This window comes from Rhincodon typus, chromosome 9 (genome assembly GCF_021869965.1).
Source record: "Rhincodon typus isolate 14 chromosome 9, sRhiTyp1.1, whole genome shotgun sequence".
NCBI classification, from domain to species: Eukaryota; Metazoa; Chordata; class Chondrichthyes; order Orectolobiformes; family Rhincodontidae; genus Rhincodon; species Rhincodon typus.
Genome location: NC_063340.1, coordinates 35,150,150 through 35,170,433, shown reverse-complemented (window position 1 = coordinate 35,170,433; position 20,284 = coordinate 35,150,150). Strand labels below are relative to the sequence as shown.

The window sequence follows — 20,284 nt, the reverse complement described above, 5'->3', positions numbered from 1 at the left end:
TGCTATGTAAAAATTGATGATATGTATGCTACATTTACAACCGTGATTGTACTTCAAATGTAGGCATTGGCTATGGAGTTTGTTGCAACATCCTGAAGTTACAAAAAAATACATAGTTGTTCTTGAATTTAGGAGGGTTTGTTTCTACTTTCAAAAAGCAATATGAAGTTATTTCTATGATGTGGAGGTGCTGGTGTTGGACTGAAGTCAGAAGTCACACGACACCAGGTTATAGTCCAACAGGTTTATTTGAAATCACAAGTTTTTGTAGCGCTGCTCCTTCTTCAGGTGACGTGAAGAAAAACACACAGGCACAGAATTTATAGGCCGAGATATCAAAAGACCGTACAAATGATGTGAATGGAGTGTCGACAGGCTGAATAACAAGTCTGCAGGCAATTAAAAGTGTCTATGGTGTGAGTAAAGTGTTACCAGCTGAGTAGCATGTGAAGGGATGACTATTATCTGATTAATTGAGGCAGAGAGGTAATTACATAAACTAAAATGGTTCTAGAGACAAACCAAATGGCAGAATAACACGATAGATGTAAAAGTCGCATGCCGAGGGTCTGACCAAAGTAAATAGTAATCCAAAACTGTACATGCTAATTAAGGTAGAGCGGTCATAACAAGTTACCAACATGATGGTCTCTTTCTAAAGCTCTTTCCAAGCTCTCTTTAAAACAAGGTATAGCATTTCAAGAACTGAATTTTTAGGGAAGTACATAGTTTTAATTTTTGTCAAATGGCACAGTGTGGGAAAATGTGTTAAAATTAATTGCATTTCAAACTATAATAAAGAACAGCAAGTTTTCGAAATCTTGCATTGTTCTGAAGGAAAAACTAAATGTTTAAAGCTGTCCAACAGATGTGGAAATATTTTCCAACTTCTTCTCCTCTTGGCTGTCATCCAGTCAAGAATTGACATGGAATAAGCTGCATGGCATTGATCTCATTTTAACCACATTCCCTTGCATCTCCCTATTCCCTCACTCTGTATAAAGTAAGCATTGCCTTTTAGTTTTTGACTACTTTTTCTTTCCAGACCAGCCCATCACAAACTGCAACTCCATCAACAGCCAGCACAATGGAGATGTCTCAAAAGAAAGAAAAACCTGCTATTAAGGATTTGTACATCCCACCGCCACCAGCTGTTCCATATACGCCACGGTATGAAAAGCCTGTGAAATCTCAGAACAAAAGCTTCTTGTATCATTACAGCTTTAAGTGAGAGCTTACATGGGTCTACACAGGACGAATAAATATTGCAGATTTGATGCTGAGTGGTTAATTTGGAATAGCATGGGAAAATATGCACGCATTCTGTTTACAATGTTTCTGCAGTCAAATGCTACCAGCTCAACATTTGGGTACGTAGCCTTTAATTTATGATGACTGAAAAGAAAGCTACTGACTCAATCATAGAGGAAGAAATAGAAACATAACCAGATTTGAACTCGATCCTTTCATTTTAATGTAGTGTGTAAACAAGAATGGGGTGTTCTTGACTAACATTGATGTGTAACCCTGGGCCAATGACACCATGCAATAATGAATGAGAACACTATGCTATGACCTGGAAAGATCTCTTTCACTCCTCTTTAAAAGATGCATTAGATAATGTAAAAACGGCAACTTGAAGCAAGTGGAAATCTTGTGGCATTAATTTTTTTTGTCCCTCCACTCCTCTCTAATAACTGCTGTCTCTTTCGGTGGATAAACATTACATTTAGTGCGTAAACAATATTCCATTAGTGGACATATTTCATCATTTGAAATTCTAACTCACTCTACCTTCATACTATCATACTGTGTCTATTTATGTTTAAAATACTAGTCTTTGACCCACACCTTTCTCCCCAAACTGAATACGAAATTAAACCATGTTATGAACACTGTTTTCTTGGGGCACCTTCACTGAGATTATTACTAATTCTCAAAAGTAAAATGCTGCCAATGCTGGAAATCTGAAACAAACACAGAAAATGCTGCAGAAATGCAGCTAGTCTGACAGCTTCTGTGGAGAAAGAGAAATAGAGATAACGTTTCCAGTCTAGGATGACTCTACCTCAGAACTGAAAGAGGTTGGAAAATAGCAGTTTTTGTACTTTTGATCCTCGTCTGCCTCTGTTAAAGGGAATAGTTGGTGTGGAGGGGGTGTCTTGGCTGACAGCAAAGTAGACAAAACACATGTAAAATTAATCGTCTGTCTGTAATGAAGAGAAATGCTTATGCTGCTTGTGAATGATGGTTCCTTGCCGAAATTGTGTTAGACTAACTTGATTGAGTCCTTTTTGGAATAACTAAGAGGGCTGTTGAGGATTGATGTGCTGTTTGGCATATAACCTTCCAAAAAGCATTTGATTGAAGTAGCACATGATAAACCTGCTAACAAAATTAAAACCTGTGAGAGCAAGTTGAGTGGTCATAGATATGGAATTGGCTAAGGAGTGGAAAGTGGAGACTAGTGTTGAATGATTTGTTTTTCAGGTGCGAGGGAAGTATACAGTATTGTTTCCAGAGGTCCATATTGGGACCGTTGTTCATTCTAATCCCTACAAACCTCGACTTGAGTATTAGAGAGTAGTAGCAAAGGTTGCTGATTAATACATTTAAGTTTGTTAAAAGCAATGAGGAGGTAAATTGGTGAAATTACCAGACACATGAAGTTTAAATCTGATGTAATAGATTGTAGAACAATATATTTCTTTTGGATGAAATAAGTGAAGTGATCTAAAATGAATGGTACAATCTTAAGGAAGAAAAAGACCTAGGGATGCACATACACAGATCTTTTGAAAGTGACAGGACAAGTTGAGAATGTATTTTTGAAAAATTGCACATGGGATCCTAGGCTTCATTAGTAGAGGAAAAAGTGTGAAAAAGCAACAAAGTTATGCAGAAGCTGTGATATCCTATCTCAGCTGTAAGGGCTGGATGGAAAATGTATATAAACAAGGTTGTATTTTATACATGCCAGCCAAAGAGTACATGCTGACTTTTGGGGACTGGATTTCTGCCTTCTCATGAAGGTGGATATACTAACCAAACCCCTTTGCCCTGCCAGAGAATTACTAACTGTGTGAATTTGAAATTCATAACACTTTTTTGATTCTGATAAGTAAATTATCTGTTTGAAAGAATTTACCTTTAAGGAACACTAGTAGAAACATGCCAGACTCATTCTTCTGTCTCCAGAAGAGAATACAGTTTGCTAATTCCCTCTCTAGGCTAGCATTAATAGCAGAGATGTATTGAGTTACATGTCTTATAATGAACCCTCAGGCCAGCAAGCAAGGTGATATTCTGTGCATTTACCTGCATGGACCACCAGTTATATCTGACTGAAAACCGATTTCTGTCTGGTTTTGTGGATAATGGTTTGCTTTCCTAAAGGTTTAAATCAAGAATGAGGCAATGATTCCAGTTCAGTTAGTTAGAAATGAAAATAAGATAATGTGATCTTTCAGCATCTGTGTAATTAAATGCCAGGTGGAGTTGTCCTTTTTATTTTAATAGGAACATCAAGTGTTTTGCTGTAGGTATATTATCCAATGAAACTGTATCCAAAGATTATCTCCTTTTCTGCATAGCAATATTTCCATTAAACAATATTTTAGAAGTCTGTTCTAACCGGCACAGAATGGGAAGTTTGAAAACTCTTGGCTTTTTGAATTGTAACTGATACCTTTTTTTATGCTTCTAATTTTAACTTGGAGCACCTTTTTCTCTAGCAAAGTATGTAGCAGCTTTGCATCTTTATTATACAAGTCATAGTTGCTGCTTGGAGATAGCCTTTAATTTTAATCTTAATTTAATGTAGCACGTTGGTCTCATCTTGCCCCCCCAGTATGATAAGTAATTCAACTCATATATATGTTTTGAATCTGCCAGTACATCTGTTACATTGCTGACATTCCTATCGTCTGACTGTAGGGATTTTCCCACCACTGGTTTGTGGTTTTCAAACTTTAATGTATTATATCAACAATTGATAAAGTCTGGGGATTCCTCCCGTGTAACTTCTGAAAAATAGTAACCAAAGGGAAACAATACTGTTATGGTAAAGATTTTCTATTTGATGCTATAAAAGGACACGGGTCATTTTTTTTATAAATATAGATTAGTATTTTTCAGTTGGTGTCTTGATGCACCCTATACTAATCCTCACCAGCCAAGAGTTTGATGATCTTGTTCAGTTAGTAAAACAGAGTCTTGATCTGGACAACTGAATGTTAGATTAGCTGCAATCAGTATATGAAAGTTGTGGATTAAAATGCGGGTAGTGCTATATTTACCCACGTTAGTACCTAAAGTGTAATTTCTTTTGTATAAAGTACTTACGATTTCTGGGCAATATAATTAAAAATGTACATTCTTACTTTTCACTTACGATTAGTTACAGCTAATAAAAGTTATTTCAGTAACTGAACTGAATGTGCTATTTTGTTTTAACAGTTGTTTATGCAACCATGAATTCAAAAAGATTGTAAATAAGTTGATGCTTTATTCTTACATTCAGGAATGACCAGGGTGACCTGGATTATGAAGAGGTCAGCAAGCATGGACCAGTCAGGCCTGTACCAAAGGGTTCTGAGTCACCCAATTCTTTCCTTGATCAAGAATACCAAAGGCGGCGGTTTACCATTGCAGAATATGATCAGTTGCCCCCGTATGCATTTGAAGTGCCTAAACCCACCAGAATGCGGGACAAGACACAGCTATATGGTTTGTTATTTGTTGTCTTCTGAAATTACATGGTTGATTTTTGCTTAACTCTCCAACCCTCCTTGCAAACCTCAAATTCCAAACTTCCTGACTCACTGAACAGGCTAGACTTGTTTCCAACAGTGTTACTGAAGATTGAGGTCATCTGCATAGGCTGTCTTCAACGTTCCTCAACATAGGGTTCAGATAATGTCTTTAAATCATCATCAAATTTTAAAAGCTGGTTTTCTTTAGGGGTGTGGCAACAAAAGTTTGCAAGTATTGCAGTGCTTGCAGTGTTTTTGAATCTCCCTTAAGGCCATTCTTCTGCAAAGACTACTGTGGAAAATATTTGGAAATATTTTAAAATGGATATGTAGGAGCACAGCGGGTGGTGTTAAAGAGTTGAAAGAATATTACTGGTGGGGTTTTACGGGGGCCTGTTTTGGGACTCCTTTTGTTTAATATCTTCAGAAGTAGAGGTGATCGGGAGCAAGGAGTCACAAGTGCAATGACTGAATTTGTAGATGACACAAAGTAAAAGGAGATGGAAGACTCAAAACCTGAACAGAACAGAAAATGAAAATGTACTTGGAAATTTGACATATAGAAAATTAAAGACAGTTTCAACAAGTAGAAAGTTCATTATATGCAAACAAAAAAATTCCAAAATGAAACTTTATTCATTTGGAAAGAAAATGAGCATACAAAAAAAAAATCCGTAGTTCTGATGATAAATTGAAGCTAATGCAATAATGTGGTGGTAGTGAATGAAAATAATATTGGAATTTATTGGAAGTTCAAAATACTGAAGGAATCCTGCCACTATCTAAATCACTGTTGCAATCAGATTTTTGATATGGCAACCTATACTTTTCACCTGCAGTGTCCTTTTAATGTGTGGACAGTCAAATCTGAATGTGCGTCCACAAAATGGGCCGTTTATTTCATCATTGGTGCTTGGGGAAACCTTAGCAGCGATGCCTTTTCTGGCCTTCCTCTAGGCACATTGCATGTTGCAAACTTGGCATAGATAGTTTTTGAAACACGCTGAACCAAATTTCAGTGCTTGCCACCACCAGTTTGCTGTGAGTGCTGTCCTGAGGAAATTTGGAAGGATTTTTAAAAAATTGTCATTTAATATTGTCAACTTGTTTGCCATGTGACGATTTCCCCACAGAAGATCCAGCTGACAATTACACAGCTGCTCTCATTTTTGCTTTACACAAAGATATAGCCACTATTAAAAGGATATACAAGAAAGAAACAGGAATAAATGAAGGATTAGATTGAGGAATTGTGTAAATTTGAGGAGGAAAAGTTTTCTTATCTTGACCTTTCCAATTTTCCTGTCACAAAAGCATCTGTCCATGACAAGTGTAGGCAAGAGATTCCTCTTCTTAGTCCTTGTAGGGATGAAGTTTTGCCTTCACACTGAGCATGCACTCCAGCATGTTGTGTGGCACAACCACTGTGCTGAATGGGGTAGATTCTGAACATATCTAATAACTCAGAACTGGATACCCAAGAGACTCTGTAGGCCATCAACAATGGCAGAATTTTGTTCAACCCTCAATCTTCAACCTCTTGGCTCGGCATATCCCTCACTCTGCCATTATAGTGGCTCAATCAAGAGTGCAGGAAGGCATAGGCAATAGTAATATCAGGCATACCTAAAATTGAGTTGTGAACTAAGTGAAACAATGGCATCAAGAATATTTGCATTTCAGACAATAAAAGCAGCATGGAATAGATATAGCAACCCACAACTAATTATTAAAATCAAAGCTCTAGTCCCACCACTTCCAGTATGAACATTTAATTGCCCATCCTCAAAATAGGACAAGGGTCTACAACTATATCCCCGGCCTCATTGGTAGGGGAGCCTAGCATATCTATGTGAAAGATGAGTCTATGTATTTGTGTCAATCTTCAGTCAGAAGTGACAGTTGCTGATCCATCTCACCTGAAGTCCTCAATATCTCAGCTGTCAGTCTTCAGCCAATTTGATTCACTCATGATTACAAAATGGCTGAAGTGACTAGACACTTCAAAGGCTGTGAACCCTAATAAAAATTCCAATAATAACAGCAATTAATGGTCCTTGTGCTCCAGAACGAGCCATTCTCCTGGCCAAGCTGTTCCAAGGCAGCTTCTACACTGGCATTGGTAGATTGGTGTGGTTAGTTTGCAGCTTCACTACAATTTGTATTATGCAGCAACCAAGGTGATTTGAATGCAAGCCCCAAAGTTTGGTCTTTTTTCCCCTCTCCATTCCTATGTTTCTGTTATCACTATTATTTAAACCCCGATAAATTAGAAGTGATTATCTATTTGTATATTTAAAAGTTTTAGAAGTCACACAACACTAGGTTATAGTCCAACAGGTTTATTTAAAATCACAAGCTTATCTCGTTATCTCTCCATCTATACATGCTGTGCCTGTGTGCTTCTGTCTACCTAATGAAGGAGCAGTGCTTTGAAAGCTTGTGATTTTAAATAAACCTGTTGGACTATAACCTGGTAACGTGATTTCTTACTTTCTCCACTCCAATCCAACACCAGCACCTCCACGTCTTAAAAATTTGTATTAATGTTTTGGGGGGGACTGGGGGAGGTGACAGTTGGTCAATTTTTAAATCGGTGGCAGTCCACTTTTCAAAGGTTCAAAAATGAATAAGTTAAATGCATTTTGTTGGAGTTTTTCATGTTGTATTCATCAGGACATTTTGTAGGAAAACAAATTCAAGGGGCATACCAATATTTGTAACTCATGGGAGGAAAGTGCTGATTAGTTGTCAAGTGTCATTTAATTGGTCAAGACATAGCCGTGAAGAATGCATCTGTTAATGCTAATTGATTAGTTAACTGCCAAGCCTTATTAAATTTTAAACTAGGCAGGTTGACTTTGGATAAGGCATTGTAGTGAGAAATCTATTTTGTTCGGTTGAAACAAGAGCAATGCAAAGAACAGGGTCTTGTGTATTGACAGATGTATTATTCAGCATATGCAGTGCACCACACCTGTGAGCCAGATTAATGATCCTAAATTGTCAGAATAATTCTTTGCACGCTATAGATTATCCAGAAAACATCCATTTGCAGAATTGTATGAAATGCTGGACATTCTTGTGAGCTTTGCAAGTGAAGGCTGGTTGCTTATGGCCATATCCCTTGGCTATTCACAAAAAGATAATGCAGTTTGATGCAATATGCTGCCATCAAGGCAAAATGAGTTTCTGCATATCACGCAAATGTGGTGTTTGATAGGAGTGTCATTACCAACACGATGCCAAATATGTGGTTTATACATCCGAAAGGCTGACAGATTATTTCAAGTAGTGTGTCCTTTGCAATGAGCTAGATATTGTGCATACCTGATCACCTTGCACTTTGAAAATCAGTGTCCAACATTAGATGAGGGTCTGGAGAGTTAATTTTGATATCCAAGTAAATATCCCCATTCAGCACCACAAAAATAGTATCATCTGGTCATTATCATATTATTTTGGGAGCTTACTGTGTGTCATTTGGCTGCTGTTTCTTCTATTTTACAGTAGCGGTTACACTTCAGAAGTACTTAATTAATTGTAGAGTACTCTGAAACAGCCTGAAAAGTACTACATAAATGCAAATCTGACTTTTTTTTTGAGACACATTAAACTGAGGACCTTCGGTCCCCCTCAGATGGATATAAATAATCCTTTGGAGCTATTTTGCATAGCAGCAGAGTTCAATCAATGTCTTTAGTCAATATTTATGGTCTAGTCAATAATTTTCCCTCAACAAAAATCACTGAGGTAGATATTCTGGCCTCTGTCTCATGACTGTGTCGGACCTCGCTATTCCAAATTGGCTGCCACATTATAAAACTCACTGCATACAAAATGTATTTTATTAGCTGCAGAGCACTTGGAACCTCCTGTGTGTGAAAACTGCTACATTATTTTAAGTCTTTATTTATTCGTGTTTTCTAATTGCAGGACCTACTGACACTTGGGCTGCATTATAGCTGTATACTTGCCAAAATAGAAAGTAGAAACCACGTTCACACAGTATGCCACATGTGGGAGCCAATGGCAATGAATTTTGAAGATTTGTATCAAGCTGTTTGGCCTTTGATTTTGTAGTTGGGTTATGTTATTTAAAATCCACTTTTAAAATCAACGTGAAAGCCAGCTTCTTGAGTCACTCTAAGTCATTTCATATGGTTTCATTCCAGCCACTTTTCTCAAAGACGACTACATTAATGCTTGAACTTTTTTGCAAGTTTAATATGTTAGATTGGTCTAAGAATTTAAGAGAATGTTTGGCTTATCAGGAAGTGGTGTGCTCAGAGGATTAAAATGCTCTTATTAACAGGAAGACCACGACCTCTGTCAATGCCGGTGAGTGGGAGCTGGATGGCTGAAGTTGAAGCTTGTTCACGGCCCAGAGCGGAGGGAAGGAAAGGTTTGTTAGAAACTATGATTATGCTCTAAAAAAGAGCCACATCGGACTCCATGCTAACTCTTTGTCTCTCCTCCAGTATGCTGTTTTTACTTATCGCCTGGTCTGTTTGCTTAATCTATTCAGAATATTTAAGGAGTTTTCAGATGTCCATGTGATAAAATTGTCTTTTTTGAAAATTGTGTGGCAAATAACATAGTAAAATGGCTGTTCTGAAGAATGGTCACTACCACAGAAAGTGGTAGATGCAGGTACAGTTACTACATTTAAAAGACATTTGGACACCTTGGGGCGGCACTGGTTAGCACTGCTGCCTCACAGTGCTAGGAACACCGGTTCAATTCCACCCTCGGGCACCTGTCTGTGTGTGGTTTGCACATTCTCCCTGTGTGTGAGAGTTTCCTCTAGACGCTCCCATGGTCTAAAGATGTGAAGACTAGGTGGATTGGCCATGAGAAATGCAGAATTACAGGGATGGGGTAGGTCTGGTGGGATGCTCTTCAGAGATTTGGCATGGACTCAATGGGCTGAATGGCCTGCTACCACACTGTAGGGAATTCTGTGAATCTACATCAACAGGAAAGGTTTAGAGGGATATGGGCCAAATGCAGGCAAATGGGATTAGTTTAGTTTGGGAAACTTTGGCATGGACGACTCGGACCAACGGGTCTATTTCTGTGCTATATGACTCGACCACTCCGACTTAAAATATTAACTACTTTCTCTCCACTGATACTGCCAGACTTGCTGAGTTTCTGCAGTTTGTTTTTGTTGTCGATATAAATTGACTTGTTTAATATTAAGTTTTCTGTTCCTTTTTGTGTGATACTGAGTGTTTAGACCATCTTTGTATCTTGTGCACATGTCAGCTTAATAGTCCAATCAATGTTAGGAACATATTTGGGTTCAATGGTGAAGGGATGTTCATTACAATTACAATTACACTTGCGCATAGCCTGTTGAATATGGGCTTTTGAACTGGCAACGAGACATCCAAAAGTTCTCTGTAGACTATCTGGAACAGCGCATTCAGTGTATTTGCTGAGCCAATTAAATTGACAAATTGTTAACAAACCGTGGAGATTCTTAACCAGGAAACTGCAACTGATTCTAAATCAAAGTACAATTGATCCTGGAAATTCTGAAATAACAACACAAATGCTGGAAACACTCAGCAGGTCATCAACTTGAAATATTAACTCTGCTCCTCGCTCCATAGCTGCTGCTTGATCTGCTGAGTAACTTTGAAGTCAAAGTTTTAAACTAATCAAAATAGTTTAAAAATGGTCACTCTAGGGATTGTAACTAATCACTATCTTGGATTCAGAATGATGCATTTAAATCATGAAATATCATGTGGATGGTTTCAGCAGATGATTTAGACCAAAAGACATTGGGCAGAAGTAGGCCATTCAGCTCATTGAGTCTGCTCTGCCATTCAATGAGATCATGGTTGATCTGACAATTCTCAGTTTCATGTTCTGCTTTATCCCTACGGCCTTTTCTTCCCTTACTGATTTAAAAATCTGTCAATCTTAGCCTTGAATGTATCTGATTACCCAACCCTGACAGCTTTCTGTGATAAAGAATTCCACAGATTCACTACCCTCAGGAAAAAAGAATTCTCCTCATCTGTTTTAAATAGAGATGACAACCTTTGAATATGCAATTATGCAATCCAGATTCAGAGTTTCCTACAACAGGAAACAGCCTCTTTGCATCTACCCCGTCAAGACCCTTAAGAATCTTTATATGCTTCAATAAGATCTCCTCTCCTCCTAAACTCTAATGAGCATAAGCCCAAGCTACTCAACTTCTCCTCTTCAGAAAATCCATCCATGCCAGGAATCAACCTAATGAACCTCTTCTGGACTGCTTCCAATACCAGTATAACTTTCTCTGGCTAACGGAACCAGAACTGTTCACTATTTCAACAATAGTTCAACTAGAGTCTTGTATAGTTTAAGCCAGACCTCCCTACTTTTGTACTCCATTACCACTGAAATAAAGGCTAGCAGCCCATTTGTCTTCCTTATTACCGACTGCACTTAGATGCTACCTTTGACTTGTGTGGTAGGATCTCCAAAGGTCATTCTCCATTTAAATAATATTCAGCCTCAGATTTTCCTGTGTTATATTACATAGGGTTTTGCCTTATGTCATCCTCACTAGTTGCCTTCCCACCGGTTTTGTCATCCACAAACCTGGTAATAGCATACTCGCTTCCATCACAGTTAACCATTAAATTATATATTGTAAATAATTGTGGCCGCAGCACTGATCCCTTTGGCAACCCCTAGTTAGGGCTGCCATCTTGAAAATACCCCCTTTATCCCAACTCTGTCCTTATTGCCAATGACTCCCCAACATCATGGGATCCTGAGATAACAAGGTGCAGAGCTGGATGAACACAGCAGGCCAAGCAGCATCAGAGGAGCAGGAAGGCTGACGTTTCAGGCCTAGACCCTTCATCAGAAAATCAGATTTTATGAAGCCATGCTGACTTTACTTGATTATATTATGTCTCCAAATATTCTGCTATTATATGCCTTTATACCAGACTCTTAACATCTGTCTTTGGGAAAATATTATGTTAAATTGCTAATCCTTGCCTAATTATTTTGTCTCCCTCCCTTTTGAATAATGGTGTTGCATTGTCAGTTTTTCAATCCCCTGGGACTTCTCCAGAATCTAAGGATTCTTGGAAGATAACTGCCAGTGCATCCACTATCTGTACAGCTACTTTGTTTCAATAGCCTAGAATACAACCTATCTGGTCCAGGGACTATGTCAGCTCTTAATGTCCTCTACTGTGAAGTCTGATGGAAAGTGTTTAATTCTTCTGCCACCTCCTGGTTCTCCATTATTATTTCCCCAACTTTGTCCTCTAAGAGGCCCATGTTCATTGTTGTCTCACTCTTCCTTTTAGTATATCTAAAGGTCTTTATTGTCCATTTATGTAACTTGCTAATTGGCCTTTAAAGTTTTATTTTCTGCCTTTTAATTGTATTTTGGTTGTCTTTTATTGACTTTTCAAACTTTCCCAAAGCTCTGATTTACCACTCATCTTTTCCACATTTTTTAAAGTTTCTATTTGATACTGCCCTTAAAATCCCAGATTAACCTTAGTCAGTTTATCCTCTTCCAGGAATCCTCCCTCCTCACTGTGACAGATCCTTGCTGTGAGACAGAATGTTTTAAAATGTCTGCCATTGTTCATCAAACATCTTTTCTGCTATGCTCCTTTCTCAGTTCACTCCAGCCAGCTCTGCCCTCCTTCCCATGCAGTTGCCCTTTTAAAAGCTTAGTACAGTTGTGATCCAAAGTTTCTCTCTCAAACTGCATACTAAATTCTACCATTTATGGTCACTGTTTGTTAGAGGATCTTTTGTTCAGAGATCATTTATTAAACTTGCCTTGGACCAAATCTAAATTAGCTTCAGCCTCCTCCCTCATTGGATCCACAACATATATTGAATTTTTCCTCATGACTACCCCTGATAATTTGATTTTCTCAATCAACGTGAAGATTAAAGTCATCCATGATTAATGTACTGCCTTTTTTTAGATGTCCTCATTATCTCCTGGTTTATTTTCAGTCCTATGGAATAGTTTCTATTAGGCAATCTATAGACTATTCCTACCAGCGTTGTCTCCCCCTTGTTACTTACTTCCACCTGTATATCGTCCGATCCAAGATCGTTTCTTGCTTGCATACTAAATCCATCTCATACTAACAAAGTCACCCCACCACTCTTCCTTTCCTGCCTGTCCTTTCAAAAGCTCATACATTGCAGAATATTTAGTTTTCAGCTTCAGTCTCTTAACCAAGAGATCATACGAATTAACCTCTCTATGCCATTAATTAATTTATATTGCTTCAAATAGTATGCATGTTCAAGTAAAGAGCCATTAATTGTGCCGTGTTTTTTTTTAAATTTCTGTTCCCCCTTTGTATCTAATCTCGGGTGCATTTTTTCTTAATGCTTGAACTGTCTGTCTCATTCCTGCATATCATTGTCAAAACAGTTACCCTGTAATACCACCTTATCCTTTTGCACTCCCACCCCACGCACATTCTTCATTCTTTCTGCCCCCACCCCCGGCCCCAATCTTTAAGCCGTGCATTTAACTCCTTTGCTTTACTCACCCTGTGCAAACTTGCCCGTAGCTTATATTGTAATGCTGACATTATCAACTTGGGAGATTCTGCATTTTTGTTTGGCTACTAACTCTTCAAAATCTTTCAGCACAACTTACTTTCCAGTCTTATTGGTGTCATTTATACCAATGTGGACAGCCACAACTGAATCCCTCTAGCTCTGAGGAGATGTCCTTAACTCTACCACCAGGCAGGCAACACAGCCTTCAGGACTCCTACTTATAGCTGTGGAGAGCAGGATCTATTCCCCTAATTACTACCCCTACCACTGCTATGTTCTGTACCCCCACATGAACGGCTGCCTGTGCCATAGTTTTGTGGTCATGTTGCTCATCCTCCATGCAGTCTCCACTCTTATTCTCATGAGTTATGAGAACCTTGTGACTCTTGAACAATTGCAGGGACTAAGGCTGCTCTAGAGCTGTCCCATGAATCCCTTTACCTGCCTCATGTACAATCACACTCCCTTATTTTTGATCACAGATCAAGTTTGAAATGTCTCTTCTAAGTGATATGAATGCCTCCTGGAGTAAAGTGTCCATGTAACTTACCCCTTCCTAATGTGATCCAAAGTCTGCAGTTTGGACTCCAGATCATAAATTGCTTCAACTGCAAATACTTGCTACAAATATATTCACTGTAGATCACTTCTGTGTCAAACAAATGCTGTTGCAATACATCATGTGACTTGCTGTCTCTCTTATCTTTAAATTATTTATTAGTCACTCCAGTATCCCTGCTGATTATACTTTATTGTATTATTTCCTTTTCTTACCGTACTCTTTATAAATCTTGCATTTAACCAGTTTTTTTCCAAAAGAGAGAGAAATGAAAAAAGCCTGGAGACCTGAACACAAACTGAAGACCTTATTTTCACTTTGTAGACGAGAAGCACTCAATCAGCTGCTCTGTTTAGGCAAAAATCAACACTTCCCTCCTCCTTCCACTGAACTGAGATACTTAACTCCTGAACTCTTATTGTAATTCGCACCACATTGGTTACTTGTGTACGGTCCCAATGCAAAGGTCCTAGCTCACACAGGACCTGAGTTTTAGCCAGTTCTTAATTTGGCTACACTTAGACTTTTAAAACTGCCTATTTCCCTTTGCGATGCCTCTCGCCTGGAATGTCTACTTTTGAGACACTAGCAGCTTTGGATCCGCAGATCACAACAAATGACTCTCAACTGCCATCTCATGCAACTTATTCATGGTTTCAAAAAAAAATCAGTTGCAGAATATTCCAGCCATGAAGCGCAATATAATTATGCCTTAACTGTACATCACCCAAATTTACTGTTTATCCGTCAAGTACAGGAACGTAATGCTATTTCAATGATGCTTCCAATACAACGTATTCTCCTCAAATAAGGGGACCAAAATTGTGCACTATACTCCAGGTGCAGTCTCACTAATGCCGTGTACCATTGCAGCAATAAGTCCCTAATTTTATTACTTTCTTCCTTTAGCAATAAATGCCAAAATTCCATTTGAATTTATTATTGCCTGCTGTTCCTGCATACTCATTTTCTGCGATTCCTGTATGAGGACACCCAAATCCCTCTGTACTAAAGTTCTCAAGTTTTTCTCCATTTAAATGTTATATTTGCTTTTCTGTTCATCTGATCAAAGTGGATAACTACACACTTTACACATGTTAAACTTCAACTGCCAAATCCACATCATTTGTAAATTTCTTACTCTTCATTGATACTAAAATAGGTGGGAAAGTAAGTTGCAGTGCTTGAGTGCCAGTTTAAAATTGAGGTGAAATGAAGAATATTTTTGAGGTTTGCAAGTCTCTGGAACTCTTATCCTGAGAGCAGTGGAGACAGGTTCTTTGAATTTATTCCAGGCTGAGTTTGATAAATTTTTGATTGGCAAGGGAGTCCAGATTTATGGGAAAAAACAGGGAAATGGCAATGGAATTGAGACCACAATCGGATTCACCATGACCTTATTGAATGGAGAAGCAGACTGAAAGGGCCAAATGGCCTATTGCTGCTGCCTTGTTCCTCAAAACAGACTGATTTCTCTGTTTTTTTTTAAATATGACTGGTATTTTGAGCTCAAAGTCGGGAACTCTGTTTGGGTTGCAGCATGTGCAGAGGTACTTGCAACTTTCCCAAGTGTTGATTTCAAAGGATGTGACATGAGTTGTCAAAGGAATACATACGACCTAAGGGAAAATGGATGAATCTAGTAAGATTTTTATATTATTTAATTTGTTTACTTTCCAAGTTTCCTTAACTTCAGCTCTAAGAGATAAAATAATCTCTTTCAGGGGATGACTTTCTCTATAGATACTTCAGCAATGATAGAATTCCACCAATCAACGAAGATTGTGCTGCATCACATATTTCTCAACCAGCTGCTGGCAGACATTCTGGAAGGGCTGTGAGTGGGAGATATTCTGTCAGCCCTGAAACTCGCAACAGTATGATATTCCCTAATCAGCAAGATGGACCCCAAAAAAGCGCAAATTCACCACATAAAAGCTCATTGGAACATTCAACGGTCAGTTGGATTACAAGATTTAAGCTATTACCTCACTGAATTTTATATTTTTTTTGCCATTCATTTCATACTTGTGTCTGAGAGCAGTATACTAAGCTACATGTTGTCTCATTTTGTGATGCAATCACTGAGAAAAATAAATTGGTGTCACTTGGTCAATTTTTAAAGTCAGAGTAAAGATGCAGGTCTTAAGAGAGTCCTGTTAATTGTGCCTTATGCAGTGACTAAATAGATTACAATTGCAATCCAATTTTATCCATTTGATTTTATAATCACCACCTCCTAATAAATGTACAGCAAAGTTGCATCAATTTTATTTTCCTCTGGAGATCCTAGGCTAAGGTTTTAAGTCTGAGAGTATATGAACTGAGCAATGTGAGAGGATTTTGCATTGACTTTCATAGTTAGCTCTAGACTGACGTTTGTAGCATCTGCACATTTTTTTTTCTTGAGTAATGAGTAGAATTGAAGAATGTTACAGAAACAGAAAGCAGGGCAACAGTGTACATTTGCAAATGCAATTACTTTGATATGTGGAAATGTATATACAAAACTTTGTAATGCATGATTCATCAAGCAACTTATTTGTTCTGAATATCCTGATTTCCCTCTTGTGATTGACTTACAGAGCAGCCTTGTTGTAGTCCAAAGTGTGAATGATGTAATGAGTGAACTGGTTTTTGAAATTATCAGACCACTGATCTAAATTGTATTTGCATTGTTAGCTAAATCTTTTATGCAATACATTTCTGAAGGGGCAGAGAAACTCTTAAAGGGCATACTCAACTGGTATCATGTACCAACCTGGATTGAGGTGTCAGATTCCTGAAATTTTTTAGTGCTCCTTCATGTTTTAAAAAAATCAAATCTTTGATATCTATTATCATTTGAGTGAAATCATAGAAATTTTCAGCTCTTCAGGAGACCATTCAGCATTTCAAGGCTATTCTAGCTGCTGTGGAACCATCCAGCCTAACTTGCTTTCCAGTGCCTGGTCCATTGCCTCATAGGTTGCAGTACTTCAAGCATATATCCCAAGTAATTTTTAAATGTTTAGAGGATTTTTGCCTCTTGCACCTTTTCATGCAGTGGAGTGAAATCTTCTTCACCATCTGCATGGAATACTTTCTCCTCAAATTATTTGAAAGCTCCTACCTGTCGTGACAAATTTTTGCATGAAAATGTCTTAAACATGTCCCTATGTACAACTCCAAATCATTGATGTATACCAAAAAAAGGCAAAGGACCTAGCACTGAATCCTGTAGAACCCATTGGAAACAGCTTTTCAAGGACTCTGTGACAGAGCAATTTTCATTCTACCACTATGCAAGTTCTAAGTTTCAATACCTTTTTATACTTGTATGTTTCTCCTTAGATTTGTTTTCTTTCAATCTTGCAATCTGTTGATATTTATACTATAGTTAGACTTGGGTACTTTTTGCTGTTAGATTTTTCTTTTTTGATAGATTTAACACATTCTTGTTGAGACTGTTCTGAAGATAATGTATCAGTATAGTTTTTATTTTCGAATGCTGCCATTTTAGAATTGGGGTTAATGCTTATTTTTCCCTATATGTTATTGTATCTATTTTGCGTATTTTTGGGCCATTATTGAACGATTCTAGATTGGCTTGTATTTGGCTTTAAGTCCAAGTCAAATGTCTGGTTTTTTTTACTGGTTTGTGGAAGACAGATGCTTCTGGGTGTGTGAATCAAGGGCATGGAAGTTATTTGATGGACAGCTTGTTTTTGTTTTCTTTAGTGAAAGATACCTGAAGAATTGTGATCAAGAAAATTCGGTGTTCAAATTTCAGTTCCTCCGAAGGTCATTGATTATCCTGAGTTGTGATCTATGTCTGCTCATTCCCAGCTCATAAAGACCACAATCAAATACTGACTAAAATATACTTTTCTTAAACAACATTGATTTCTTTGCTATTGTTTAATGTGCAACTACTTCAGCAGTGAAGTCATTGAACTATACAAATATGTTGAGAAATTTCATAAAACAAAAATAATCAAAACCAAAGTTTAAGAATGTGCACTAAATGTGTGGAGTGTTTAATTCATTCAGGCAATGAGTTATAGTTCAGAGCAACTGGGCAATTTTTCAATGCTCTTTTCCTGTGATATGAATGGAAATACACGTAATGAAATGAGGCATCTGTATGATTCTGGTCAAGAAGGATGGTGTGGATCTCTAAAGTGGTAACTATAAGGATTGGGAGTTCCAAGTTTAGTCTAGAAGTGTAGTTAATTGGGACACAAACCTGCATGTCAATTTACTTGCCAAATAGTTAATTATGCACCTGGATTACTGGATTGTGTAGATTTACAACTATTTGGATGTTAATAGAGTATTTAAATATATATAAAAATATGCTTTACAGTTTTGTTTTTAACTTGTACAATGTTCAATGGTCTACCATGGCTATCAGTGTATAAACTAATTTGTAATAAGTGTGTTGATAGGGTTCAGTAACATACCCCTTTGCTTAAATTGGCAAAATTTGCACAAGAAAGGCATACAAATATTTATATGCAAAGTTTCTGACTGTGTCTATTTTTTTTAAAACATCTCCCCAATAAATTCCATTTCTAGATTTAAGGGGAATGGAAATGTTTATTGTACCTGTTTCAGGGAGTCAGTGTCTATACATGTTTATTTTGGGCTGAAAGAAACAAAACATCAACGGAGTTAAAACAGATTAACATTTCAAATATCATTTGGAAAGATTAACACACTTCAGAATGTAAATAACTGTAATATGACTTTGTCATTGCTTAAAACATGGTGTTAAAACTTGCAGGATTACTGATTAAAGGTGCAGTTTTTTACAAAAATTGTCACTTCATTTTGTGCTATTTGGTGAAGATGCTCTAACATAGAATTGGAGCTCAAGATTCACTTACACTGGTTCGATTTCTGGTGCAAAATAAATTGTATTTATTAAAAATCTGGGTGTTCTGTTGCATGGTTATAACTGTCTACAAGTCATTGCCTGCATTTATCATTCAGGTAAATTGATGGGGGAAGCAGCCAAGGAACGATTTTCTGAATGGGAACTGTTGGTGCAAAACTTCCGGTACTGACAGTGAAAAAGATGTGAGCTACCCTTGATGTTGCAGTCTGTATTACCAGCAGTTGATGTTTCTTCTTGGCATGTACCTGGAAATTTAGTCTAATATATTTGAATAATAAACATTTCAGAACTAAATGGTTTGCTGTATTTACAATATATACAATAATTGAGATGAGGTTGATTTAAAGGGAGAAACTGCAAATACTGACAATTTTTTTTAAGGGTTTACTTGTGTAAAAGTCAATTTTTTTGAGAACAACTTTTATAGGTCACAAGGCTTGGAGTTGTTTTTTTTTAAACAGGGTAGTGGATGATTTATGTGCCCTTATTTGGGCCCAATTAAAATAGGACTAAAATCGTGATTAATAAAAATAAACTATAATTTTCATTTTTTGATTTTTTCCTTCATAATATGGTCACTAATTTGAATCAATAAAATCAACACCGAGAAACGCTCTACTTTTTTTGCATTTACAATGAAATCAAATCATTAACATTTTCAGGATTATGCCTTGGTTCTGAAATTTTTGGACTTTTTGATCCTTGATAAAAACAATGATGAGCTTCTACATAAGATGTACAAAAAAGTTGTTTGTCCGGACCAAAAGTCACAGGGTTGACTTCTACATGCAGTTCTCCTTTTACAGGAGAAAGCAGACACATGGGAGATCACTTAAACTACATCTAAAGATGGGTTAACATTGTGGAGCTGTAGCTGAAATGTTCATCTTCCTGCATGTTGATGAACTTGCTGTATTGTTTTTAAACTGAGAATGGTTTGTGTTAGTTTATTGCAGAAAGAATGTTGATTCAAAATCACATGTAGACTTAGCATTTCTAATTATTAATTTTGAAATATCTCAATTCTAATTAAAGTAAATGATGCAATTGATCTTTTTATCATCATCTTACTGTTTACGCCCTAAACATCTATGGTTGGAGATCTATATACCTGTAAAACCAAAATTAATGATAATGCAAGTCTGACGGTTGTTCATAGTTACCAATACCTTATTCCTGCTGAAGCTTCTGACTTCCAGGTATTTATGTCTGACCTTCCTCCTATAATTTAATGTCATAGCTTGCAAATTGTAAATTGTCAATCGTGGAGGACTGCTCTGACTTTAAAACAAAACTTAAATAAAATAAAACCATACTTTTGACTATGCCATGATATTTTAAAATATTATAAGAATAAGAAGGCAGCCCCCTCAAGCCTACAGTAAATAAAGTGCAGTTTCCAAATCATCAATCAGGTGGGATTAGAAATAAATTGCCTGCAATAATCCCAGAGCAAGAACATAGAGATTACGATTTACTATGTTACTCAAGCAGAGTTGCCATTTGATGGAATTGGATCTGGAG

General features: G+C 37.3%; 1 protein-coding gene across 5 annotated transcripts; it reads left to right on the top strand.

Moving 5' to 3' along the window:
• Positions 1 to 1,017: 1,017 nt before the first annotated feature.
• On the top strand, positions 1,018 to 19,054 carry LOC125484022 (connector enhancer of kinase suppressor of ras 3-like). 5 transcript variants are annotated; one of them, XM_048601106.1, is made up of 5 exons: positions 1,019 to 1,170; positions 4,523 to 4,728; positions 9,070 to 9,159; positions 15,603 to 15,835; positions 18,856 to 19,054. In XM_048601106.1, the coding sequence occupies exons 1-5, from the start codon at positions 1,088 to 1,090 to the stop codon at positions 18,862 to 18,864; spliced, it is 621 nt and encodes a 206-aa protein (XP_048457063.1). In that variant the 5' UTR covers positions 1,019 to 1,087; the 3' UTR covers positions 18,865 to 19,054. The 5 variants fall into 5 exon arrangements, with proteins under 5 accessions (XP_048457065.1, XP_048457063.1, XP_048457064.1 ...); XM_048601107.1 differs by lacking the exon at positions 18,856 to 19,054 and adding an exon at positions 17,599 to 18,793; XM_048601108.1 differs by lacking the exons at positions 15,603 to 15,835; positions 18,856 to 19,054 and adding an exon at positions 15,418 to 15,539 and having other exon boundaries at positions 1,018 to 1,170.
• Positions 19,055 to 20,284: the final 1,230 nt, after the last annotated feature.

Coding starts and splice junctions, on each gene's coding strand:
- LOC125484022 (XM_048601105.1), top strand. CDS start 1,088: ATGGAGATGTCTCAAAAGAAAGAAAAACCTGCTATTAAGGATTTGTAC. Junction 4,729..9,069: donor GGACAAGACACAGCTATATG/GTTTGTTATTTG, acceptor TCTTATTAACAG/GAAGACCACGACCTCTGTCA. Junction 9,160..15,602: donor CAGAGCGGAGGGAAGGAAAG/GTTTGTTAGAAA, acceptor AATCTCTTTCAG/GGGATGACTTTCTCTATAGA.